The following is a 26,329-nucleotide window of genomic DNA, read 5'->3' on the forward strand; positions in this document are numbered from 1 at the left end:
ACTTCAAGGTCGGGGAGGAGCCCCCGGCCTGGCCCTCAGCCCGGCCCCCGGGCCCAGGCCCACTGCAGGGGCTCTGGCCGTTTCTCTTCTTCCCTGTGGGTCCAGACGATGCGTCGGCCCAAGGAATCTGGAACAAGGCTGCCTGAGTTGAAGGCTTGCCGAAGAGCCTCACTTTGGAGGGGGCGCTGTGTGTGGCCGCCTCTCTGGGCCTTTTGCTGACCCGAGCTGCTGTGCCCCCGTGGGGTCCGAGCGGGGACAGCAGAGGCCGCTCAGGGGTTTTCTCAGGGGCAGTGGCTCTGGGTGGGGGAGGAGGGGCTGCTGCTGCGTCTGCTCCGAGCTGGGGCTCTGCCTCCTGTTCTGACATCAGGACGAGAGACAGCGCCTGGGCGCTCGGGGCGCGGAACCGAGGGTGCCCGTGACGTTGCTCAGCTGCCGGGGTCCCATCCTGCAGGCACGGCGCTCCTTGGCCAGCGTGGCTGCCCTGAGGCTGCTCCTGTCCCCGGTCCCCACAAAGCTTCCACACGGCAGCCCAGTGTGCACCCCTCAGACTCTTCATCTCTGCCGCTGGCTTCTAGAAGACACGTCCTTCTCCTCGGCCCCACCTCAGCCCCGTCAGGCCTGCCCCCCGCCCCCGGCTCAGTGCAGCTCTCCTCCAGCGAGGGCGCCGCAGCCCAGGACGTGATCCAGGTTTGCCGCTCGGGGTCCGGAGTCCTGGGCACAAGCCAGTTGAAGCCCCTGGCACTGCCGAGGTGGGTGCTCTGCGGCCCTGGATGAGACCTCGCCACTCCCAATGCCTCTGTCTCTCCTGGGGCTGGCCTCTTCTGTCTCCAGGGTGACAGGAAGGATGGGGGGGGGCGTGTGAGAGACTGGACGTGATCCCTGCAGCTGGCGCTTTACCAGATGTGGGGGTGTGTGCGGCAAAGCCCGGGGTGCAGAGAAGCACATAAAGCAGACCGGGAGACCCCGGAGCATCCCTGACGGTCACTTACTTGATGCCTGACTCCCTCTAACGTTGGCAGTGGCGTCGGGGGCAGTGTGGTGGCTCCACCTACTGAAGCGCATCGTCCAAAGGCTCCAAGCTGCTGTGTTTACTCCAGTTGGGGTGGGGTGAGAAGTGGGGGTCCCCTGTGCCTCTCCCCATGTGGCAACCCGTCCAGCACCCCTGGAGGACGAGCACGGCCTGGGCAGGAGGAGGGGCCCCTGGACCCCCTGCCCAGGGTCTGGGCGCGCGGGACCCACCCTGGGCTCTCACTGGGCTCTGGGGAGAGTTACTCTGTTCACACTCATTTCCATGAATAACACACTTACCATGTTTGTCCCCAAACTGATGTTGGAGAAAACAATTCACTCTGCCTTCAGGGAGACGCCGGGCTAGTCTGAAGACTGTTGCTGCCTCGGAAGCTCTCAGAGCAGGGAGGCCAGTGCCAGGGTGGAGGCGGCTCAGCCCCCGGGGTCAGTGGTGGCAGGCAGGGTTCAGAACCAGCCAGAGCTGGCGCCATCCTTGTTCAGCCTGTGGGAGGGAGTCAGTGTGGACTGTGTTTGGACCGAGGCAGAAGCCGGTGGGCGGTGCAGAGGCCAGGCTGGGGGCGTGGTGGGTGCGGGGAAGGCCCACTCTGCTGCCGTGCAGTGTGGGACACCCCCCGGTGCCTCCCTCTACCTGACCCTGCCCTCAGTCACCTCTTAGACGGCTGGTGATGCCACCTGTCTATCCAGGAAAGGCCTGCAGAGTTTCATTTTAAAATAAGCAAAAAGTAACAAGGAAACATCGAGTAAATAATAGTTCTGGTGAAGCACAGCTGGCGAGTCGTGCAGGTGCTCAGGAGTTCACTGCCATCCATAGCGGGACCCTTGAGCAGGAGGGTGGGGCCAGGTGGCATCTTGGAAATGGTGGCTTGGGAGGCAGCTCTGGAGAACAGACTGGAGAGGATCACAAGGGGATGTAGGGAGGACCGTCAGGAGGCTGGGGCCCCACGTGGTCCAGGGGAGACGCCGTGAGACCGAGCCTGGGGATACTGCGGGGCAGGGGTGGGGCCAGGTCCCTGCTCACAGAGGCCAAGGGCTGGCATGGCCAAGCCCCTGACCCAGAGCTCCTGGCCAGGGGGTCCCAGTGGTCCTGCAGGGCCTCTCAGACCAGGCCATGAAGAGCCTCACTAGGTGGACAGGACCCGCCATCCAACTCGGGCACAGGATGTCTAAAGCCAGCAGGGAGGCCTTGATGGATGGGACAGTCTTGAATCTCTTTGTGCAGGTGAGGAAATGGAGGCACGGGGCTTCCTAGGTAGTCAGTGGGGAGCGGGACTCAGCCCAGCCTCCGCCTTGTCATCCAGGCGAAGTCAGTGGACATGCCCACTTCCCACACTTGGTGCCGGGCACTGGGGCCTGTGAGGAACACAGGGCAGCCCCAGGCCTGGAGGCACGGGATTCAGGCATCACGGCGCTGGGTGGTAGATGAGCTTGGCCAGGGGGCCGGGGGCCGGCCCGTGGGGTGGTCTAGAGGGTGTGCTCACCGCTGAGCCAGCTCAGGCACGCGGGCCGAGGGTGAAGCTCCTGGGCCCCGTGGAGGCGTCCAGGGCCCCGCCTCAGCGTCTCCTGTGTCCAGGAAGCTTGAGTTTCATGCCCACCGCTGCAGTCAGGCTGCGTGGGATTCAAGCCTCAGAGTGGGGTCCCCGTGTTTTAGTCCAAAGGGGCAAAGAACAGACACTGAGTGCTGGTCACCTGGAGGTGGGGACATGGTCTTGTGCGGGGGTCCCCATCGGGGTGCTGTGTGGAGGGCGGACGGCCCTGCGGTCCGGAGCTGTGAGCTGCCGGGCAGTGGGGCCAGTGGGCAGTGGGGCCGGCACCCTCACGCCCCTGCCCGCCCCACATGCGGCCCGAGCTCAGGCTGAGGCCAGCCGGGCGTTGCCTGCTCACCAGGTGTGTTTCCCTCCAGGTGAGTGAGGAAATGTGAGGTGGCACCGCCCCAGCTCAGCGTGCACAGCCCAGCCCAGACGAGCGGTCCCCCGGGCGCCCCTCACCATGTCCAAGAAGGGCGCGGGCGGCCGAAGCAAGGGGGACAAGGCGGAGGTCCTGGCCGCGCTGCAGGCTGCGAACGAAGAGCTGCGGGCCAAGCTCACCGACATCCAGATCGAGCTGCAGCAGGAAAAGAGCAAGGTGGGCGCCTCTCCCCGACCCTGCCCCCTCCCCCTCCCCCACCCTGCCCCCAGGTCCCCTGCCCCTGCCTTCCCTATGCATCTCCCCGCCCTTCCCCCACCCTCCCCTCCCCAGCCCCCTCCCCCTCCCCCACCCCTCCCCTGCTCTCCTGCGGTGGGGGGGCCCTACACTCCCTCTCCCTCTCCCACCCCTGCCACTATGTCCTCTCCTCCCCCTCCAGTCCCCCCAACCCCCGCACAGCCACTAGGAGGTGCATGGGCTCTTGGGAAGAGGATGCAAGGAAGAGAGGATCTGGGGAGAGGGTGGCAGAGGGAGACGTGAAAGTGCAGGGCAGGCGTCTCCCCCAGAGGGTCCGAGAGGTCCTGGGCCGTGGACTGCGACTGTGACCCACCCCCAGCCTTGCGCTCCTGGGAGGCCTGGCGGGGGAGGGAAGCAGGGCACATGGGGCCAGCTTCTTCCTCAGAGTTCCGCCTCCTCCTGGCTGAATCACAGGAAAAGTGATGTTTTGTGACGCACTATGCTTACGTGGAACTCAGGTTTCAGTGTCGGTGAAGACGTTGTTGGGACCCAGCCCCGTCCGTCCATTTGCACGTTGTCTGCGGCTCTCGCAGCACAGAATACTGACCACCTGGCCCTTCACAGAAAAAGCGGGCGGGCCCGTCCTGGTCACTTCCCTCCCGCCTTAGGTCCCCTGTTCTGTAAAAGGGACAGAAGCAGGGCCTCCAGCATGGATACTAGAAAGCGGCCATCATAGTGACCACGTGGCTGCTCCCGTGGCCGGGCCGCCTCCGTGGGCCTGCTGGGGGCCCACGGGGAGGACCCGGGGAGTCGATGCCAGCGCCTGCTCTGTGCCAGGTGGTCAGAGTCAGCAAAGAAGCCCAAGGGGCCCGGACGCGCTGTGTGGCTGGAGCACAGGGTGAAGGCACAGCCTTCAGTGGCCTGGGATGGAGATCTGTCCCCAGACGAGATCGTCCGTCTGGCACACGCAGGGTGGCATCCGGCACTCCGAGCGTCTTGTGCGGACCGGACTGTAGATGCTTCATGGCCAGGCCTCCGACATCACCCAGCCCTCCCTCTCCCCCGTTCGCGGATGGAAGAGAAGACCTGGCTTGTTAAGAACTCAATGATAACGAAGCGTTTTGTTTTATTGGGCAAAAATATAGCAGCAATTTATTTTTCAACACAGAGAAATACCATGAGGTGGAAACCACTAAGCAATAGTGCTTTGCCTGAATCTCCAGAATCTGCCCACTGACCGCAGATTCGCGTGCAGCCTCGTCCCAGCCCTTCCAGTCTGCGGCCGCCCAGGGGCGTGTGCCGGCCCCTCGCTGCTCAGCCGGCCACGCCTGGCCAGGTCGCAGCTCCTGGCCCTCCTGGTGCCAAGCAGGAGCCCTGGGGCTGGCTCTGCGGCCCTGGTATTTATGCAAGGTGTACCCACTATTTTTAGAAAAGATGATGTAACCTCTTGATACAGAATTCCGAAGGAAGAGAAGGAAAGGCCTGGCGCTGACCTCCTTTCTCCGAGTCCACGCCCCAGGCGCCTCCCAGAGGGGTTCGAGTCACAGTTCCGTGAACGCACCTGTGCAAGTCTCTTCTTAAAGCATCAGTGACACATGTGGTTCTGCCAGTCCCCTTTCCTTGTCACCTTCACCGAGCGCCGTGGGGACCGAGCTCCTGTGGACGCCTTCGTCCCCTCACACGGCAGCCCCGCGGAGAACATGCCTGTCTGCGTGTCCTGGACCTCACGTGCAAGCGCGTGTGACTGCGGGGTGTTGGCGATCACACCGGGGCCTGCTGAGAGTGCGGGCTGGGCTGGGGGTGTTTTAGCTGCTGCACAGCTGCCCGGAAGGTGGCTGCTTGGGGCATTGCTGCTCAGAGCCCCCTCCTCCCCGGCTGAGCCGCCAGGTTCCTCGGTCCCCATCACCACATCCCCCGGGGCGCGCGGGGAGCTGGGAGCAGCCCTCTGGTTTCCTTCGTGGTGCAGGGTGTACATGGTGTGGAAACGGCCCCGCCATGTTTCTTTTTTCTATTCTTCCTGCGTTTTCCTTTTTTCCCCTACAGTCAGTTCAGTAAATAAGAGGTGCCCGCATTAACCTAGGTGTCTTCCTGAGACGGTGTCTCCTGGCCGAGGCCGCGAGCAGGCTACATGCAGGACTCAGGAGATGTCCGGGGCTCTGCCCGCTCAGCCCAGAGGTGGACACTTCACCCCAAACGCATGGTCTGCCGCAACTCCAACTGACCCAGCGGCTCTGTGGGGGGCAGGCAGGAGTGTCCATCAGAAACACACCGGAACGTTCGGTGATGCCCCAGGGTCAGGCTGGCGTCTGTTTTGACCTGGCAGAGAGGCACGCTGGGCCCCACGGGACGCGACCCAGTTCTGGGCACATGTGAGTGGCGCAGGGCACCCTCGACCTTCTTAGAGCTTTACTGGATGTTCCGGAAACAACCTGGCCGTAACTGTCCCACTCACGTGTGTCAGAGCCCTGTGGGGGCACACAGCAGCCGGGCTCCACAGCCCACCGTGTGCGTGTGAATGCGCAAGGCACGCGTGTGAGGACAGGTGCACGTGTGTGTGTGTGTGGGGGGTGGGGGGCGTGGGGGTGTCTGGGTGATCACAGGACTAACGGGCCTGGCCCCGCATTCCTGGGGCCCCTGCAGTGCCTCCCAGCTCTCCAGAACCTCATGTCAGACACCAGGGGTGAGGCCACGGCGCTCTCCTCCTTGGCCTCACCTCAGACTCACCCGGAAAGCAAGAGGTTTAGAAAGAGTCCCAAGGCCCAGGCTGCCCCCCCCCCCCGCCCGTGGCAACGCGTCAGCATGTTGAGGTGTGTGGGACGCGGGCACCCGTGTTTCTCAAAGCTTCCCCGGGTGCCGACGTGCAGCCAGGGTGAGAACCACTGGCCCGAAGGGTCTTTGCCCAGAAAAGTCACTCCCTTCATCAGAGATTGTGGGTCAGTTGCCGTAAGCAGTGTTTGGTGAGAGCCTCGGGGTTTGGAGGAGAGGCTGTTGATACACATGCAGGATTGTGAGCAGACAGGGTTCCACGGGGAGGGTGTGCTGAGTGACAAGTCCCTCCTCCCTCCCTCCTCCCCTCCCCCACTCTCCCCCTCCCCCACCCTCGCCACTTTCCAAAGTGAATCGGCCTCAGTCCCCACCTCACCTGAAAGGGAAACAGACGCGTCGGTCTGCGCTCAGGGTGAGGGCGGGGGGTGCTGAGAGATAAGGGTGAAGACTGGTGGTGGTTTGCAGGGGTTTACCGTCTGAAGAGCAGGTTCCTGTGTTTCTTCTCACTTCCAGCCTCTGAGGAGGGCACAGTGGGCCCAAGGTCCAAGGCAGCACTGGACTGAGGGTCCGAGTTCTGGGGAAGCCGGGCCTGCTGCTGGCTGGCTGGGAAGTGGGTGCTGGGGCTGGGCCGCCTTCAGAGGCCACCACCGGGTGGTGCGGACGGCCCCCGGGGCCTGTGGACGTGGTGGTGCGTCTTCCTGGCTCCTGGGCGGGGTCTCCAGGGCGGGGAACCCGCTGCTTTTCTTCCTCCCCTCCAGCTTTCAAGCCCAAAACCATCTGGCCCAGGGAGAGCTGCTCAGCTCCTGCAGCTCGCGGACAAGACAAAGGGTCAGCGGACGACCTCCTTCAGCCCCGGGGCGGCTCGGAGCATGCGGGGCACCTGGCAGGGCCCGGCTGGGTCCCAAAGGAGGTCAGACCTCCGTGCTCCGGCTCCTGGGACCTTCGAGCTGCTCCCTCCTCCTTCAGACGTGATCTCAGGAAGCCAGGTCACAGACACCAGCCTCCAACGTCCAGGCTGTCCAGGGTCTTGTAGGAACGGGACATGAGGCCACTGCTGTTCCTGTAGGGCTGGAAATGGGGCACTCTCAGTCCCCGGGGACTCACGTCCAAGACACCCACCTGCCCAGAGGGCATCCTGGCCACACCCCGAATCCAGAGTGGTCCGTGCCCACCTCCAGGCACAGACGGCCCTCCTGCAGACCTGCTGTGCTGGGCCCTGAAGGAGAACCGCCTGTTTCTAAGTGTCTCAGTTCATGGAAGCTCACGTGTGACGAGCACACGGGCTTGAGGGATTTGAAGGTGATAAGTATACCCTGCCCCCCGTCAAGGACAGACCTTTCACTTCAGTAATGAATTGAAATGCAGGGGCTCGGATGGGGCTCCAAAGGCCTGGAGACCCATCCACTTGGCCTTGATGGATGTCCGGAGTCAGTTCCCGCGGTGTTGAACGGAAGCGAGTACAAGGCTCCGCGGTGGACAGCGCGTGGCCTCCCCAGCACACAGCCCGTTCCCAGGTGTGGGCCCCGCCAGCCAGCCACAGGCAGGCTCGGAGAAGAGGCTCCGGGTCTGCAGACCCACGGGGCAGGAGGAGGGGGGCCCTCTGGGGTGCCTGCTGCCATGCATCGTGGGTTCAGGCCTGGAGCGAGCCCGGCCCAGGCACAGAGGGAGCCGGGACGGGGTCCTGCCTGCGCCTCTCTCCCCGGCCGGCTGAGGGCCACGTGGAGGAGCCCTGCCCAGGGCAGGGCTGGGTGATCGTGCCCAGGTGGACAGGCCTGGAGCGGGAGGGGCCGCGCAGGGTGGGGAGGGTTCTCCAGGCAGAGATGAATCCGAAGCTGCAAAAAAGTGGCAAGTGTAAACTCGGGCCTTGTGCTGGGTCATGTGGGCTCTTCCGACCGGGCCCTTTTGCCCCCCACGCTAAAGGATGCTGAGGAAACGGCTGCCTGCCCACCTGCAGAGACTGGGAGGTGTACAGGAACAAACACCAGAACCAGGTATGGGATCAGCCAGGGGCTTCATGGTCCAGGACCTAATTAGGACCCTTCGGGACAGGTTCGTGGAAAACTAAGGTACCAGAATGAATGACAGGGAGACATCACGGTCAGATGTCACCAAGTTACTACAAGACAAGAGCCAGAAGCAGAAAAGGTCCTTACAGACAATGACAGACCTGCCCTAATGACGGAAATACACGGGGCTGGTTCAGAGGGAACCAAAGACATTCGTGAAACGACACGAGACAATAAGAAAGCCTAAATCAGAATTAGGACAACACAGACAAGGACTGCCAGGACACGTGGACGATGGAAATGAAGATATCTTAGGAACAAAAGCTGAACTAGAGAAACATAAGAGTGTATAGACCACAAGTAGCACATTGAGAAAATGGAAAGTGAAAATGAGGAAATAACTGAACACAAAAAAGGAAGAGAAAAGGGCCTGGGAGAAAATGAGAAATACTGAAAACAGGCAAGGATTACCCAATATATGGATGATAGAAGTCCCCGAGGAGGAAAACCACACAAGGAAACAGAACAAACACCAAAAATGGTAATTCAAGAAAACTATACTAAAACATTTTTTTTGTTGTTTAAAAAAGGAAAGAAACAGCGTATGGAAGGAGCTCAGCACGTGCCTGACATCAGGACCTAGGACAGCTCGCAGCAAACCGTATTTGGGTCACATCAAAGACACAGGAAATTCAGTCATCAGGGCAAAAGGAGCACATGGCCTCTCGGGGGAGGAAGGTCAGGTCGCCGTCAGGTAGCTGACAGCAGTGGCTTGATGCCAGAGGAAGTGGCCAATGTGAAGACGCTCAAGGGAAAAACGTAAGGGAGGGTTTTATATCCAGTAAAAACGAACTTTGAGCGTAAGGGGTGTGGACAGACTGGGGCTGACCTGCAGGAATGCAGGTCACAGGAGCACTTCCTAAGGGTCTCCTGAGGGTGGGCTTCAGATAGCCGGACGGCCGTTGGTCACCAGCGTGAGGGTGGCCGTGAGCCCTGAGCCTGCAGTTACTCTGAATGAAACCTGAGTGATGGTGCGGCCCAGGGCCACCTACAGTCTGTGCTCAGAGGTGGCCTTGCAGGCACCTTCTGAGCAAGTCCAGGCGGGGAATTAAGAAATACTTTGGAGCTCCTTAGGAGAAAATTAAATGAGAGTACATAGGGAAGGAATGTAACGTGCAACGATCACGTGGGCCCACGCTGCAGACAGTGCAGCCGGGACAACCCAGACGCAAAACGCCAACCTTCTCCACATCACGATGATGGTGACGGTGTTAATGTCGCCCTGCTGTCAGCAAAGCCACTGTCTGTCCAGTGTGGACAGAATGGGCCTCATCGAAGTCCAGTGTGGATAACTGAGTGATTACGGGCTGGTCTAATTCGGGCGTCTCCTGTCTCCTGGGAACGAGGCTTCTCAGTGTGAATGGATGGAGAGACGGCGGAGGGCATACAGGAGAAGTGAGACTGGCTTCGAACTGGACATTGTAAATGTCAGTAGGAACTCAAAGTGACTTTATCAGATACAGGTTTTGTTCTATATATAAGACTTACCAGTATATCTAGCTCTGCCTTACAACCCTGACCAGCCCAGTGCATGAGTCCTGGGGCCCTGTGACCTTGAAGTTCTGTTTCCCTTTAACAGAGGTCAGGGCCACCGGAGAACCGTTTGGGGCAGGAAGTGAGCAAATGAGGCTGGAAGAGCCTGACAGACGAGAGAGGCTCCTCGGGTCGAGTCGTGCTGAAGGATTCAGGGGCCACCTCCAAGAGGCTCCCACCTGCCACAGACGGGACCCTCTCGGCTTCAATAAGGATATGATTGGCAACGAACAGGAATCCACCAACTGGGTTTAAATCCACATATTCTTTTGGGGGGGGGGGTAGGAGGTAATTAGGGAGATTCACTTAAATGGAAGATGAATAAATATCTGTCTGCCCCGGGATCTCAACAAAAGTCCAGTTCTCCAAACAGCTGGACTGGTGCTCACTCTGCCACCTGGGCAGTGGGGATTGTCAGGGGCCCCGGCTATTAAAATTTCTCCAGTCATTGCCAGGTCCAAGACAGGGGAGGGTATAGCTCAGTGGTGGAGTGTGTGCTTAGCATGCACGAATTCTGGGTTCAATCCCCAGGGCCTCCATCATCAATCAACCAACCAACCAACCTAATTACTCTCCCCAAAAGCAAAACAAACAAAAAAGTAATAAAATAAAAATTGCAGGGTCTGAGCCGAGCCAAGGGAAGTCTCAGCACTGAATCCTACAGGACAATAGGACTGCTGGTCGGCAAGCACCATCTGTCCTAGTGGGGAAACAAAAGAGGATAAGGCTGCCACGGCCCCCTGCTCCCGGGGAAGCTTGCTCAGGCGGGGTGGGGGGAGACAGCACAGTCACAGAGAGAGAGGGAGACATGAGGCACTCTGGGGAGTGAGAATTGCTGAGAAGAAAGGGACATAAAGTAATGGCGTTGGTGCAGTGGGCACAGGAGGGCTGCTGGCCAGGACCATGGGAGGGCACACCTGGCAGAAGCTGGGCCTGGCTGGGCAGAGTGAGCAAGGGAGGAGGCAGCTGCAGGTCCAGGGGCCGTGGGGTCAGGGCTCACACGGCTCTGTGGGGAAAGGACGCACACCCGCAGGGCGTGGGGCCCCACGGAGTGGGGCTGGGACCTGTGCCTCGTGCTCCCATGAGGGTGTGCCCTGGGGGTGGCTTGAGGTCATGGAGATGGTGCCCTCTTCCAGGGCCCGGGAGACGGTGATGCTTTTACTCTAAATGCACCAGGAGCCGGAGAAGCGGGTCACACAGGGACCGGGGAGATGAGCTCTGTGCTTCCGGAGCCCTCTGGGTGGAGAGTGGGTGGTGGGGAGGGAAGGCAGGAGGCGGAGCAGGCCTGGGGGGCCGGGGAGGTGGACAGACTCGGGGTGCACTCTGCAGGTGGGGCGGCGAGCTTGGGTGTGCTTGCCGTGGGGCGCCTCCTGATTGTCTGCCCCCACCCTCCATGTAGACCCAGGGCCAACCTGGATCCCAGCCATTCTTTCATTCCAGAAATAGATTTTGAGCAGGATTTCCTGCCACATGGAGGGGTGCGTGGTCATCCTGCTGAGGTCAAAGCTTTTGGATGAAAATAAACCATGCAGTAAAAAAAACCCTGAGTTTCCCCTGAGATCTAGATACCAGACATGTAGTCAGACAGCCCAGCTGCCTAGTAGACTGGTTTCTCCATTTGCCGAGCGTGTCACCGAAGGTAAGCCCGTCACCCGGCTCAAGGGGGTGGGGCCCAAGCCGGCTGCAGGGCAGAGCCCCCCACTCCCTGCTCCCCACGGGGCCGCCCCCTCTCCGTGGAGGGTGCACTTGGGAGGGAGGGTCTCCCCCTCCCACGCGCTGCAGATACCCGGGGACAGTGTGTCTGCGGTCTTACTTCCCCGGCCAGCTGTGCTTCCAGGCGAAAAACACAAAACCCAGAAACCTTTCCAGAACTTGTAGGCGGGTTTCAGCAACGGCAGAGGGCGGCTCACAGACAACAGCTGTCGCTCGCCCGCAGGTCAGCCGCGTGGAGCGGGAGAAGAACCAGGAGCTGCGGCAGGTGCGGGAGCACGAGCAGCACAAGAACGCCGTCCTGCTCACGGAGCTCAAGAGCAAGCTGCACGAGGAGAAGATGAAGGAGCTGCAGGCCGTGCGGGAGACGCTGCTGCGGCAGCACGAGGCCGAGCTGCTGCGCGTCATCAAGATGAAGGACCACGAGAACCAGCGGCTGCAGGCGCTGCTGCACGCGCTGCGCGACGGCGCCCCCGAACGGCTGCGCACGGTGCTGCTGACCGAGGCCAAGGAGGAGGCCAAGAAGGGCTTCGAGGTGGAGAAGGTGAAGATGCAGCAGGAGATCTCCGAGCTGAAGGGGGCCAAGAGGCAGGTGGAGGAGGCGCTGACCATGGTCATCCAGGCGGACAAGATCAAGGCGGCGGAGATCCGGAGCGTGTACCACCTGCACCGGGAGGAGCTCTCCCGCATCAAGAAGGAGTGCGAGCGCGAGATCCGCCGGCTGGTACGTGCGCGGGGCGCGGGGCGCGGGGGGCGGGGCGCGGGGCGGGGCTGGGGGGAGGGCGGAGGCGCGGTGGGGGGGGTTGGGAGCGCTGGCGGCGGGGGCGGGGCGTCCCTTCGGCTTTGCTCCTCCTCAAGTTCGTCTGCAGAGCGCGCCTCACACCCCTACTGTTGCTTTGAGGACTCCAGAGAGGCCAGGCTGCTAAAAACAGCGGGATGTGGTTCAGAACTCCCCGCAGTCAGCGCCCCCAGGGCCAGCCAGGCCGCAGCGCCCCCCCGTCCGCCCACCACGCTTCCCAGGTCCTTCCCATTTCCAGCTTGCCCAGATCCAGATACCTACAAGGGAGCCTGCTGCCCTAAAAGGGCCACCTTCTTCCAGCCCCAGGTCAAGCCCAAGCCAAGCAGGGGCCAGTGTCTGATGGTGGGAGGGGCCTCACTAGCAGGTCCTGGACCCAGAGAGGGGAGACCGGAGGCCCAGGGGCGACGGTCGCAGGGTCAGGCCGCCCTGACGGCCCGTGCTGTGCACTGTCTGGGAAAGCATCGCTCTTGCAGGTCAGGAAGTTCACCGGGTGCATCGACACGGCTCCAGAGGCCGGGTGCCCAGTGGCGGCGCGGGCAGACCCGATGCTCTCAGAGCCCCATCGCCGAGAGGGTGGAGGGAGTACTCAGGGGCTGTGAGGGACACACCCGATTCTCCTTGTTCCCTGCAGCCTAGACCTCCTCCGCCATTTGCGGAAATGGAGCCCCACGCCCCCGTCAGGTGCTTTGTCAGGACCCAGCTGACTTTGCTGCTGGCCACACCTGGGCCCCGGGGTGCCCCTCAGTGGGGAGCAGCCAGCTTTCCAACCAGCACGGCCACGCACCTGGCCCCCTCTCCCTGCGTCTTAGGCCTCTGGTTTCCAGAGACCACTGTGTTGACTTCCTAGAAGGGTCGCCGCCCTTCTGGACACCTGGCCCAGAGGGGAACTAGGAACAAATTTGTGAACAGATTCAGCTTTGCCACGGTGTGCACATGGGGACCCCCAAACATCCCCACCCTGAATGGTCCCCTCTCCCTTTCCAGGGTGCCCCTTGTTCCATTCTCCCCCATTCGACTGGCCATCCATCCCTCAGCCACGTGCTGGTTCAGGTCAGTACCCGCTGCCCAGATGCACACAGCACTTCAGTGGTCCCGACTGGACTCAGTGTTCGTCATGGGGGCAGTGGCCTGAGTGCCTTAACCAGAGACTTACAACAGAACCAGCCGTCCCCTGCGGTTCCCCTTCAGCCCTGCCGTGGACTCCCCAGAGGCCCCAGCTTGCAGCTCTTCTAGCTGATTCTTCTGGGTTTTATTCCAAATTCTCAAACACAGGCTCAATCTTCTCCTGCTTGGTTTCTGTTGTAGCGCCTCCTCTGCTCCCCCCTCCGCCCCCTGCCCCCCTAGATCACCTTGGCCAGGTTTCTGCAGGAACACACAGCACACCCCACACGGGGAGCTGAGGAGGCTTCAGCGAAGGAGCAATTCACAAAGGTGTGAGCGGCTCTGTGGAGACCTCTAGGGAGTGGAGACCAAAGCGGGGGCCTAGCTGTGGCCCAAAGGTCGGGGACGGAGCAAGTGCTGCCCTGTGGGCAAGGGCCTCGGGCCAGGAGGGTGGCCGTGGGGGCAGCTCAGCCCAGCCAAGGAGCGGAGGGAGCGGACACCCAGACCTCCCCCGCCCCCCAGCTCTGGCTGTCCTGCTCCAGGGCCGGGAGGTGGGAGCACGAGGACCGGCCTCCTGGGCACAGAGCGGGGAGCATCTCAGGAGATCCCCGTGACTCCTTCTGGGTTAAACCACAGTTACTCTTTGCGTTACAATCGCTATGTAAACGTTCACGGTGACCCACCGTTACATTATCTTTCTCGTACACACTTTTATTTTCCTTAGAAGTAATTTTTCATTTGCTCAATGTTCTAAGTGCCTATCACTGACTCACCCCTGAATTTCCAAGGGAAGGAATCTCTTCTGGACACAGTCAGAACGTTAGGAATTCAGTCCGTTGAGGTTTTCTGAGACATCCTTCCGGAGCACTCTCTCCTCCTGTCTGCACCTGGACCGTTTTCTCCCAAAAGCTGCGTCACCCTGATTTGTCCTCCATCCTCATCTGGGAAACACCTCTGCTCGCTCCTGTGTCAAAGCCCTTCCTCCCTCAGCTTCCTCTTTTTTTTAGGAATGTTTCCCATGTTGGTGAAACTCATTCTCTAACAGCTTCCTGGAAACGCAGAGATTGGGCAGTACATTTTGCGAGACCTTGTGTGGATGAAATCTGTATTCTGACCTCGCAATGGAAGTTTAACTGGGTATGGAATTAGAGGCTGGAGACATTTTTTGTCAAGAATTTGAGGGTATTTCTGAGTTCTCTTCCGACTCACAGCGCTGCTCTTACGAAGCTGGGTAACATTCCAGCTCCTGGTCCTTCATGTGGCGCTGTCTCCCTTCCCCGTCCTCCCCGGAAGTTGTGAGATATCCTCCTTGAGCGCAGAGCACCCCTGACGTTTCAGGGTGATGTGCCTGTCATCTGAGTGTTTGCTCAGCCAGCGCACCTACGGTCAGGAGCCCTTTCTGACCGGAAACTCGTGTCTCCCAGCTCTGGGACGCCTCATCCCACTGCTCCAGGCATTCTCTCCCCCTTTCCTTCTAGAACCTGTTAGTCAGATGCTGGGCTGTGGAACTGACACTCTGATTTTCTTATTTTTCTCTCCGACCCTGGTTTTTCATTCTTCTTTTTAGGAAAAGGCCTCAACTTTCTCTGCTAACTTTTCCGTTTAATTTTTTTATTTCCTCCTTTGTACATTTAATTCTCCAAGTGTTTGTTCCCTGAAATAAATTTTTTTGTCTTTTCCTTCTTGCTCATAGATGTAGTACCATCTCATTTCTCTGAGGATAATAATCATAATTAGTGTTTTTCCTTCTGTTTCTTTCATTGTCCATGTTACTTCAGAGTCCTTTTTTGCATTTTTTTTTCATTCTGGTTCCTGTCTCTCATGTTGGAGGATTTCCTTGAGCGACAGGGATTCCCCCCGCCCAACCGTGTCCCGGCAGGGACACCGACCCGACGCCCTGGGTCTGTGTGTTTGGAGTGGGGGCTTTAAGGTGAACTGGAAGAAACTCTGCCATTTTTGGGTGGACGTTTTTCCTCTCACCATTTTTTTGGTCTTTGCCCACTGCGGAATTCAAACCAGGGTGCTGAGGCTAAAGAAAGACATTAAAGACATCAATTTGGAAAGGAAGAATTAGCACTGTCTTTTCGCAGGTGACATGACTTTGTATGTAGAAAGCCCTAAGGAGGTCCCCAAAATGAGCTATGGGATGAGTTCAGCAGGCTTTCAGGATATAGGATCACTATGCAAAACTCAGCTGTATTTTTATATACTAGCAGCAAACAATCCAACAGGAAATTTTTAAAATTCCACCCATAGTGGCATGAAAAAATAGAAACCTTAGGAGTGAATTTAACAAAAGACATGCAAGACATGCACACTGAAAACCAGCAAACATGGCTGAGGGAGACTGCAGGTGAGCTCGGTGGAGGGCTGGTCCGTGTTCGCGGATGAGAACTCAGCATGGTCGGGATGTCCGTTCTCCCCAGGGCACCCCGAAGAGCAGACACAGCCCCGGTCAAAACCCCAGCAGCTCCTCTGCAGGCCTGGACAGGCTGATTCTAAAACTCACATAAAAATGCCACATCTTCCCCTGCCCTGTGGTACCTTTCTGTATTCTCAGCGATACCATTTTTTAGCCTAAAGCTTTCAGTTCTCGAGGAGTCCAACTTGTCCGTCTCTTCCTTTAGGGACGGTGCTTGTTGTGTCTTGTTTAAGAAGTCCTTTTATTCTGAAGCATGAAACTTTGTCATTTTGTCTTTCACGCACAGGTCTCTGCTCCACTGCCTCATGTGTGTGTGTGTGTGACGTACGGTAGAGGCCCAATTATATATACACGTGTATGTTTTAATTGAAGCATAGTCAGTTGCAACGTGTCAGTTTCTGGTGTGCAGCACTACGTCCCACTCATGCATATATACACATACGTCCTTTTTCATATTCTTTTTCATTAAAGGTAATTACAAGATACTCAATATAGTTCCCAGTTGTATTTTTTCCATATGGATACACAGTTGTTCAAGCAGCTCTTACTAAAAAGACCATCTCCCCCAACCCCAGTCGACGCTGCCTCCTCTGACTTCCATTAAGTATTCTTTTATGAGAGCCTTCTAATTTGTTCTGCCATCTGCCCCTCTTCAAGCCCATTCTGTATGAATTCCTCCAGCTTTATTTTAAGCCTGGATTCCTGGCGTAGTGAGTCCTCCCACTCCGTTCTTCTTCAAGGCTAACTTGACTCTTCTCAGCCCTTGAGGCTTCCACAGAAACCTCAGAATCATTTTTCCTAAATAAAAAAACAGTTGGGATTTTTGTTGGGATCATAACTAAACTGTTAAAGGATAGGTTTTAACAGAGGATATAATCACGGTTCTCATACACTGAATATGTGTCCACATTTTTATTTAAATCATTAGCGCATGAGAAACAAGTGAAATGTGACACTAATTCAAACCAGAATTGGATCTGAATAGATTCATGTGCCCTGTCTGGCAGAGGGCATTTGCAAGGCCGGGAGCAGAATTGTTTGTACGTCTGTGGACGGGAAGTGTCTGCACGGCTGGCAGTTTTCCCAGGTAAACATCAGAGGCGCAGGACAGTCTGGTCGAGGATGGAGGCACACAGCTCTGGGCAGCCAGACAGCCCTCAGGAACTAGGAGAGGGGCCAGACTCCTTTTTTTGCTTATTTCGGAGCCTTCCACAGTTTTTCCCTTTAGAATCCATGATCATTTGGGGAAATCTCCTTTAGTTACCATTCCATGTATATGTGTGTACATATACGCATATACTTCACGTGTATGTATGTGCGTATCACTGAAGATACACACACCTGAGAACAAGAAGACCAGTTTACTTGCCTTTCAAGACCGCCCTCCTCCAAGAGCCCCACTGCTCCCCGGCCCAGGGGGCGGGAATGGGCTCTGGGGTCCCATTCCACTCCCGCACCTCCCGCCCCTTCCACCAGGTGTCGCTGTGGAGGCGGGCCCGCAGGGGGCCGCCGCTCCGCCCTCCGTCCACTGTTGCCAGAGCCCAGCCGTAATTCAGAATCTATAAAGTTTTACTGAGATGTGATTGACACTCATCACTGTGTAAGTCTGAAGTGCACAGCGCTGCGGTTTGACTTCCACACGTGTGGAATCATTGCCTCCCTGAGCATCACTAGCTTCTGCCACCTCATGTAGATACAGCAGAAAGAAAACCCTAAAAAAGAATAAAAATTTTCCTTGCGGTAAGAAGTCTTAGGATCTACTCTCGTAACAGCTTCCACATGCGTCAGCATATATCCATGTTCCGCTTTTGCGCCATTTAAAGCGAGTAGTGAAAAACACACCAGAAGCCTCAGCCCGATGGCCGCACGCAGTGGGTGCCCTGGGAGCGCTGGGCAGTGAGAGCCAGCTCCCGCCGCCCGCCCACAGGCCCAGCAGCCCGGGCCTTTCTCCGCGGGGCGCCGCCCCCGTGGGGTGCCCTTGCTTAGCCCAGAGCCTCCTAAATCTTCTCATGATGCAGGGCTCTGGCCCCAAGCCCGACTGTGGATTCAGGGACGACACCCGGCCCAGTTGTGCGGGCAGGTCTGACGTGAACGCTGCTGTGGCTGACCCGGGAGAGGGCAGCCTTGGCCCAAGGTGGGAGCTCTGAGGCATCTTTGGATTAGGCGGGGGTGGCAAGAGGGAAGTGAAGGGTGGAGGAGAAGGTCGAGGCAGCCCCACTCAGCGGCCTGGGGGCAGGTCTGAGAAGGGGCCTGGCTCCGAGGGGAGGGGCCTGGGGAAGCAAAGTGCTCTGGTCACATGGGACCGCCCTGTGCCGGCCTGACTGTGGGCCGGGGGCCTCCCTGGTGAGGCCAGGCCCGTTGTTGGGGCCCCGTGATTCTGCTGCACAGCGGGGGTGGGGGTGGGGGAGTGTGTCGGAGGGTGGAGGGTGGAGGGTGGGGTGAGGGCGGGGCCGCTCCCGTGGAAGCAGGCAGACTCGGGTGAGGATTCTGACTCATGCTCCTGGTACTCAGGGAAGCCGTGGGAGGGATGAGCCCTGATTCTTGCTCTCTAAGGTGATTCTGTGGCTGCGAGGGACAGGTTGTAGCAGGCACAGGTGGACACAGGAGGCCAGTGGAAGCCACTGCAGCGGTCCCGGTGAGGGAAGGTGACCAGCAGTGACCAGCTCGTCCCAATTTACTCTGTGACAGCTTTGAAAACCCCTGTCCTGGGCTCCGGGGGGTAGGGGGTGTCACCTGGGTGTGGGTGTCGGGGTCGTGTGGGTGTGGGCACGGGTGGTGACGTAAGGCGGGGACGGAGTGCACCCCTGCTGTCTGCCGCGCTGCCCTCCAGGACCCCAAGCCCGCGGAGGGGATGGGGAGCCAGGACCCAGGGGCAGGAGCGCAGCTCTTCACAGCCTTGTGTTAACCCACCTTGCAGGGAGGGAGCCACGGGTGCAGGGTGCAGCCCCCAATTCCACGCTGCCCTCCAGGGTTTCGCTGGCCATCCTGTTACCCGTGTTTAAGTATGTGCCCCCTGTGAGGTGGGGGCTCACGCGCAGAGCATATTTCCATCTCATTCGGGGGTCCCTGTCCTGCACACGCACTTCCTTCACAAACGGGCCTTCTGAGCCGAAAGCAAGGGACTGGGAGGCTCAGGGATGTGCCCTTGGCTGAGAACTTGCGACATCTTGGGGAAAGGGAGACGCTGTGCGCGGGACCTGGGGCTTCAGGAGGCCCCCCCGGGGCACCGCGCTGATCTTAGAGGGGGTTTCCTGTCTTCAGAAGTCAGAGCCTGCCCCCCGTGGGAGCGGCCGTCCGCGGATTTCCTCTGCGGGCGGGTCGCGGAGCCCCGCATCTGGGTGCCTCGGCTGGCTTGGCCACGAGACGTGACGCGCACGGTGGCTTCTCGGGGAGTCTGCTCTCTGGCCCAGACCATCTGCCTAAGCAGCAGGGTTAAGCGGGACTGTGTGGAAGCTCTTGTTTTCACATTTCCTGATGAAAGAAAAAGGATGTTTCTAGAGTGTCTGTGTGTAAACGTTAGACCGGAGAACGCAGCTGCTCGCTAACATGGCTGCATTTTCACCGGCCTTGGTTTCCGCTGACTGACTGGGTTGCCTCTTTCTGCCCCGGGCAACGGGGATGTAGCAGTGAAGGGTTTTATTCTGTTCAGTTCATTGCCAGCCTGGGAATTCTGTGATCTGGGCTAATTAGACATTAGACTCTGTTCCACACCGACTTCAGCAGATGGCTGATTTGTTAACTTCTTTGAACCTTCCACAGCAAGTGAAGCAGCAAGATGTCCTAGCCTGCTCTGCTGTTTGAAAATAGGTTTTAAACCAAGTCTTCTTGTAAATCTAGCGCCATCTGTAATGATGCCCACAGCTCCTGAGTCCGTCTGTCTGTCTGAAGGATGAGTGGCAGCGTGGGGTCCGTTCCGCCTCCCTCTCCGCCAAGGGCAGCGGGTGGCCTGAATCTTGGCCAAGGACGCACCTGGGGCAGCTGGATGCGGGGCCCAGGGGCAGGGGCAGTGGTCAGAGGGGTGAGCACTTTAGGGAGAGTGGGGCGGGCTGCGGACCCCTCAGGGCCACCAGCCCGGGCGGGTCAGATGCACTGGGCACTCCTGTCCTCCCGTCTGGAGCCCGCTTGTCCAGGGACCCTCCCCCCCCCCACCCAACCCAAGTCTTAGCTCAAAGGGGGAGTAATGAGAACTGTGGCTTTGGCTGCAAACAGCTGGGCAGCAGCCCTGCTTTTTGTGCACACCTCGGAGCCAGAAGAGGTGCGTGCGGGGTGAGGGTGTTGGCCCCACGAGCTGTCCAGCCTTCCCAGGCCCGGCACCCGCCGAGCGGATGGAAAGGGCTTTCGGCCCCAGGGCTACCTCACACGCTGACACCTGCCTGTTCTAACACGAACCTCGCTCATCATACCCTCCCATTGACGGGGCACAGGAAGCCTGGGGAGTCCCTGCTCTGCCTAATGTGCAGCACAAGGCGAGGGGTGGAGGTGGCCTCTCTGGACCCCGCCGGACACCGCCAGTCCTGGGGAGCCCCCGCAGGCCAGCGCAGGGGAGGGTGGTCCGGCCGGGCGTCCGGGGAGGCTGGGGTGGGGTGCAGTGTCCCGGAGGGAGTCCTCAGCTGGCCGGCTTGATCTGAGCCTCCTGAGCCAGAGGCCGGCCGCGACCGGACAGTCTCAGGGCGATGGGCTCGCAGCCCTCTGTCCGGGGGACTTGCTTTGCTTCCAGTCTCAGAGCCCGAGTCGTGGCAGGGCCGCCGCCCTTGGGTGCCCCCGGAGGCTGGTGCACGAGTGTCGCTGTGCCTGTTTCTATGGTAACCGCAGATCTGTGCCCTGCCTGCCTGTGTGACTGTGTTCTGTTCTCCTTGTAGATGGAGGAGATAAAATTTAAAGACAGAGCAGTCTTCGTGCTGGAGAGAGAGTTAGGGCTCCAAGCCGGGCATGCTCAGAGACTGCAGCTCCAAAAAGAGGCTCTAGATGAGCAGCTGTCCCAGGGCAGAGAGACGGGTCGGCACCCGGGCAGCCCCAGACGGGAGCTTCCTCAGGCCAGCGGTGCAGGAGACGCCTCCGACCACTCGGGAAGCCCTGTAAGCACCCCCGCCTTCTCCCAGCCAGCCGCCCGCGGCTCGCGGCCCTGCGGGCGGCTCCCCGGGGGGTCCAGAGCCCGGGCCCCCTGCCCTGGGGGTGCTGGCCACGTCTGCAGCCCGCCAGACGGACAGACCCTCGGCTTCCCTGGCTCGGCTGAGGAGGCCCAGAGACTCCTGTCTCCTTCCTGCCTTGCTAAGCTAGCGCAGCACTGGCCTTCAGTCTGCCGCCTTCCTCGGGCCCCCGCGGCTTCAGGCTTCCTGCTGTGACACCTGCCGCTGCCGCCCGCAGGTGGCTGAGGGCCCCGTACGTGCCGGTGGGAGATGAACCTGTGCTGCCCATCGCCACCCGCACACGCGTGGGCATTGCCTCCAGACCAAGGAGGCCCCCTGCGCGCCCCTCTCCGGCTCTGGCCCTCCCGCAGTGATTTCTGCCGCTCACCCCACCAGTGGCCCGCCCACGGGCTTTTCGTGTGACCATGCCATTTCCTGCAGCGCCTCCAGCTGCCGTGACAGCGGGGGGGCGTGACACTGCCCGTTTCCTCTTGGCTGCTCCTCATTCAGAGCCCTCTGCGGGGTTCTGGGAATCCGGGAGGGGATCTAAATTCCAGGGACCCTCCATGCGGTCCTGCCGGGGCTGCTCCCTCGCCTCTCCTGCACCTGCTGAATGAGGAACCGCTCCTCAGTCCCTCCCGGACACACCTCTGTTTGCTTTGAGGACAGAGCCATGTTTGAGCTGAGCCAGCCCTAGGACAGTGACATTTCAATAAAACACGACATTTGATAATCTTCTTATAAATGGCTTAACTGAATTAAAACCAGCCCCTGCTCTGGTGGTGCTTGATAGATTCCATTAACTCCAGAGAGATTCTGAAACAGGATCAAAATGTTTTCACTGGTTTCTTTTTGAATGGAGTTTCAGTGGCTCCCAAAGTGACCTCTTAGAAACTCAATTTAAGGGACCACTCTTCTTGGGAAACCAAGTTTCGAAAATCTTAAGTTGGACATCTTTTCCTGTGCTCAGATTGTAATGCTGGGAAAGCCACGCCCACACCTGCAGTGCAGGGCAGGCCCCTTCCTGGGAGCTGCAGCCGGCAGTGGCCCGCTGGCAGCCGCGTGCTGGTTTCCAGTGTTTTCTCGGCATCACTTGCACCTGGGGCACCTGCCGCTGCGTGTCTCCGCCCTCCACATCTGCACGTCCTCTCCCTTCACATCTGTACGCTTCTGGACATTTCTGCTCCTCTGTTCTGTCCCCGTCACGCAGTTTGCAGTGTCCCCAGTCCTCACGGCAGGAGTCGCTTGTCCCCAGGAGGGTCCACACCCACCCTCAGCCACTCGGAACCACTGGTGATCGTGACGCACAAGTGCTTTGGTTTCTGTGGTGTGTGGGGATTGGCAAAAGTCTTATGTCTGTGTCTCCGCACAGTTATTTGCAGTTGATTTTTGTTTTAGGAACAGCAGTTGGATGAAAAGGATGCTCGGCGCTTCCAGCTTAAGATCGCAGAGCTTAGCGCCATCATTCGGAAGCTGGAGGACCGCAATGCCTTGCTGTCAGAGGAGAGAAATGAGCTGGTGAGGGCGGAGGGGCTTCTGGGGCCTGGGGGCCACGGCTGCAGTGCAGGGGGAGCTGGGCGTCCCCTTCCAACATGCCCCGTGGAGAGGAGGAGTGATGGTGTCAAAGGTGTGCCTCTTGGCTGCTTCCAATAAAACTTTATGAACAAAATCAGCTTGGGGGCCAGCTGTGGGCCTCGGGCGCTGGTTGGCTGATCCCTGCTTTGTGTTACTGGGGCAAAATGTCCTCAGTTCTGCATGTCATCTGGGACGTGTGAAGACCTTGCTTCTCAGTGGCGCCATCACCATTAGTCATTACGGCCACGGAGGTTCCCCGGCGACCCTGTGCTGCCCCGGGTGTGAGCTTCCCTAGGTGCCCCCAAGGGTTGCCGGCCGGGCTAAGAGTGCCCGCCCCAGGCCGCTGCCCCTCGCGGCCCCTGAGGCTCTGCCTCCCTTGGGAGACTGCTGGATCTGTCACACTTTAACCCAATCACCCTGTGTCCTTAACTTTGTCTTTCAGTTAAAGCGTGTAAGAGAAGCTGAAAGTCAGTACAAGCCATTGCTGGATAAAAACAAACGCCTCAGTCGCAAAAATGAAGATCTGTCCCACACGCTACGTCGAATGGAAAACAAGTTAAAGTTTGTCACGCAGGAGAACATGGAGATGGTAGGGGCCACCGGCAGGTGCTCACGCGCTCCTGTAACCAGCTTCTCCCCGAGGTTTGCTAACCAGATCCGGCCTCTGGGCAGGGCCTTGCTCCAGCCTTTGGTCTCACGGGCAGGCAGGCATTGTCGGCTGGAGCTCGCTGGGAGGGAAGGCCTGGGGTGAGGGTCTGGCGCTGGAGGGAAGGGGGTCGCCGGCACCTGCCCTGGGAGTGACCCTGTGGGTGCAGAACCCGCCAGGAGGTCCCAGAGCAAGTCAGCCCTGGACTGGTTGCCTGTCCAACACCCAGGGCTTGGATGCGCGGCCTTCCAACTCTGAAAACCTTCTGCCGTGAAGGGGAAGGAGTGAGCAGGTGGGCATGGGCGCGGGCCAGACCCCACCCGGGCTGGGAGGTTCCGCTCCAGCCGCAGCCACAAGGTGGGAGCGGGTGATTAGCTGGTTCCTCGTGCGTTCCTTCTGGCCCTGAGAGTTTAGCCAAAATCATTCAGCAGCGTGTGGGGAGGCGGGAAGCCCTTCCCTGCAGAAATCCTCTTCCTGTCCTGCTCGGCGTCTGGACGGGGCAGCTCACACAGGCTCGTCGAGGGGCTGCAGGCTTTGCTCTGTGTGCGCCCAGGCCGGGCTGCACAGCCGTGCCCCGAAGGGCCGGTCAGGGCACAGGCCTTGGTTTTGCCGGTGCCCAGCCTGTGCAGAGAGGCCCCTGGCCCACAGCCCAGGGGTGACCGGCACGAAGACCCCCAGCGGCCCCCTGCAGGTCGGACCACTTCACTCCTCTTGTCCTGTGGTCTGGTTGGTTTTTCAGAGACAAAGAGCTGGAATCATAAGGAGACCCAGTTCCTTAAACGATCTGGATCAAAGTCAGGACGAAAGAGAAGTTGACTTCTTGAAACTCCAGATCGTGGAGCAGCAGAACCTCATAGATGAACTCTCTAAGGTGACCCAGGCGGCGACTCTCGCCCGCCGGCCGCGCTTCCCCGCTCCCCGCCTGCTGCCCAGGGGTCCACCCTCAGCTCTGGCACCCACCTGGGGTCCGAGGGAGGTGGAGGGCCGGCAGCTGTCCCCCTGGGCCCTCCCCTGTGGTCGGGCTCCAGGTGGCCCTCTGGGAAACCCGCTTCTTCACTGCTCTGGCCCAGGGCCCCCGAGTCAGCCCGGAACCGAGCAGCTGGCCACTCCCAGCCCTGGAGGCGGGATCCAAAGTCAAGGCGCTCCTGGGCTGCACTTTGCCCCAGGGAAGCTTCCAGTGGTCACGCGGCCGCCCTCGGATCTCCCCCTGTCCTTGCAGGGGCCCCCCCTTCCCTGGACGCTCGCCCACCTGGTCCAGCACCTGCAAAGGTCCTATTTCCAATCAGGACACAGTGCCAGGTTCTGGGCGTCGGGATAGGGGTCTACATCGCCCTCTCCTCCCCATGGCCCCCACACCACCCCCAGCACAGCTTTCCCAATGGTCCTTCCTCAGGCCCTCCTCCAATTACCTCATAAGGGCGCTTTCTGCTTCTTTTGGGGACCCCGACTGATTCCACCGTCAGATCAGTTCAGAACGAGCTGCCTTGGCCATCCTGTGCCCCTGGGGGTGGGGGCAGCAGGCAGGACAGCAGGGGCACTCTTGTCACCTGTGTGGCACGTGGAATGCATGAGGCACTAGGGAAAGGAAACACCCCACACTCACCCCAGGCTCCTGCAGGTTCGCGGGGCCCTGGGGGGGGGGATCAGCGGAGGGAGGGAGGAAGGACCGCCAGGGCCAAGTAAGACCCTCCCTCTCAGGGCAGGGGGCAGGGAAGCGAGGAGGTTCTGCTTTGGGAAGCGGGGAGGCCGCAGGCGGGCTCTGGGGCTCCCTGGACGAGGCCTGTGCTGTCTACTCGCCAACCTGCCTTCTCTGTTCCCAGACCCTGGAGACGGCCGGCTACGTGAAGAGCGTGTTAGTAAGTACCACTCAGCACCCTGCCCCACATCCGCACCCACTTTCCGGGGCCCTCCTGCTGGCCCTCCTGTGCCCCGGGTTCCTTCCAGTCCAGACAGAAGCGGCCAGCTGCACTCCGGGTGGATTTTGGGATCACAGTGCTGCTGCCCAGAGGCTTCGCTGTGGTACCCGAGAATGCTCACCGGTTAGTTAGGGTCACGCAGATGCAAGGGGAGCGGTGAACGTGCCAGCTGGCCTTCGGTGGTGCCTGCAGGAGCCCGAGCCCACTCTGCTGGTTGTACCGAGCTGGCCCCACCCCCGCCCTGGGGCACTCACCCCGGGGGTTTCTCCGACCCCAGCGTGGACCCCGGCGGGGCCTGGCTGGTCCCCTCATGGTCCCACCGTGCAGCCCAGCTCCCTGGAGAGAACCGGGTCAGCGGTCTCCTCACACACTCGCGGGTCCATCTTTATCGTGTGGACGCCATTCTGCAGACGTCTGCTCCGACCTTCTCGAATTTCCATTTGTGTGTGCCACTCGACCCCTGCCCCCGCGGGACCCCGACCCCAGACTGCAGGACCCCTGGGCGTGGTGAGCTCAGGGCCACCCAGATGTGCCAGTGCTGCTTCCAGCCCAAACAGGAAGGAGGCGCCGCCCAGACCCCCAGAGCAAAGCGACAGGCGACAGGCCAGTCCCACGGTCACCCTCAGGCATTCAGATAACGGCGCGGGAGCAGTAACCTGTGTGTGTGAAGCTGACGGAGCTGTTCAACTACTCAGAAAATCTCTTCAACTGGTTCTTGCAGGAGCGTGACAAGCTTTTAAGATTCCGGAAACAAAGAAAGAAAATGGCGAAACTCCCCAAGGTACGTGAGAAAGCACTGATGTGCGGGAAACGTGTGTTTTTAAAGCCCGTCAACAGCAACGAACCTCTTCCTTCAGAAGGAAGAGAAAATGATTTCATTCTTTCTAAAAATTGTTATTGGAAAATAACCAAAACAGGACCCAAAGTTAGTATTCTTTGTGTCGTTTAATCTAAAAACCCGCCTTTGTTTCCTTTCGATTTCTAAGGGCAGTTAGGGATTCATGACAGGAGTGGGGCGTGGGGGAGGCACAGCTCACGCTTGGCGCGCGCGAGATCCTGGGTTCAACCCCCAGGACCTCCACTCAAAAAAAAAAGCTAATAATAAATAAATAAATAGACCAAAAAGAATTAAATTAAAAAATATGAGGCGTTAGCTGCAGACCCCTGGCCTCCCCAGCGTCCTGGCTGCTCCTGTGGGGCAGCGCCTCCCTGGCGCCCCCCGGGAATGTGAAGTCCTGGGGTGGTCTCTTTGCGACACAGCCCTTTTTGGTAAAGCGGTGTTTCTGTTCAAGGAGACCGGGGACCTAGCTCGTGTCCTGCTTTGTGGGAAGCGTGTGGGGTTTCTGTCTGGTTTTGGTGGTCTTCACACAGGCTGGTCAGTATTCCTTAAGCACAGATACGGGCTTTTCTGGTCCCTGAGGCGGCCGTGGGAGGAGTGAGGCTGTCGGGCCTTGTTCTTCAGGATTACTGAGGGTATTAGAGATTGTCTGAGGCCCGACAG

At 59.4% G+C, this 26,329-nt stretch overlaps 1 protein-coding gene across 37 annotated transcripts in view; it reads left to right on the forward strand.

Moving 5' to 3' along the window:
• Positions 1–26,329, forward strand: part of JAKMIP3 (Janus kinase and microtubule interacting protein 3) — a 108,005-nt gene that overhangs the window by 44,095 nt on the left and 37,581 nt on the right. For 17 of the 37 annotated variants that reach the window (XM_064488547.1, XM_064488550.1, XM_064488549.1 and 14 more), the window contains 8 exons: positions 2,930–3,150; positions 11,470–11,967; positions 20,425–20,640; positions 22,090–22,209; positions 22,709–22,855; positions 23,652–23,783; positions 24,733–24,768; positions 25,550–25,609. In XM_064488547.1, the coding sequence (XP_064344617.1) occupies positions 3,016–3,150; positions 11,470–11,967; positions 20,425–20,640; positions 22,090–22,209; positions 22,709–22,855; positions 23,652–23,783; positions 24,733–24,768; positions 25,550–25,609 (1,344 nt within the window). In that variant the 5' untranslated portion in view covers positions 2,930–3,015. Of the gene's footprint in view, positions 1–353; positions 750–1,760; positions 2,249–2,929; positions 3,151–11,452; positions 11,968–20,424; positions 20,641–22,089; positions 22,210–22,708; positions 22,856–23,651; positions 23,784–24,732; positions 24,769–25,549; positions 25,610–26,329 lie in introns of those variants that run through there. The other 20 variants (XM_064488558.1, XM_031462046.2, XM_064488556.1 and 17 more) reach the window with 6 other exon arrangements.

This window comes from Camelus dromedarius, chromosome 8 (genome assembly GCF_036321535.1).
Source record: "Camelus dromedarius isolate mCamDro1 chromosome 8, mCamDro1.pat, whole genome shotgun sequence".
Classification (NCBI taxonomy): Eukaryota; Metazoa; Chordata; class Mammalia; order Artiodactyla; family Camelidae; genus Camelus; species Camelus dromedarius.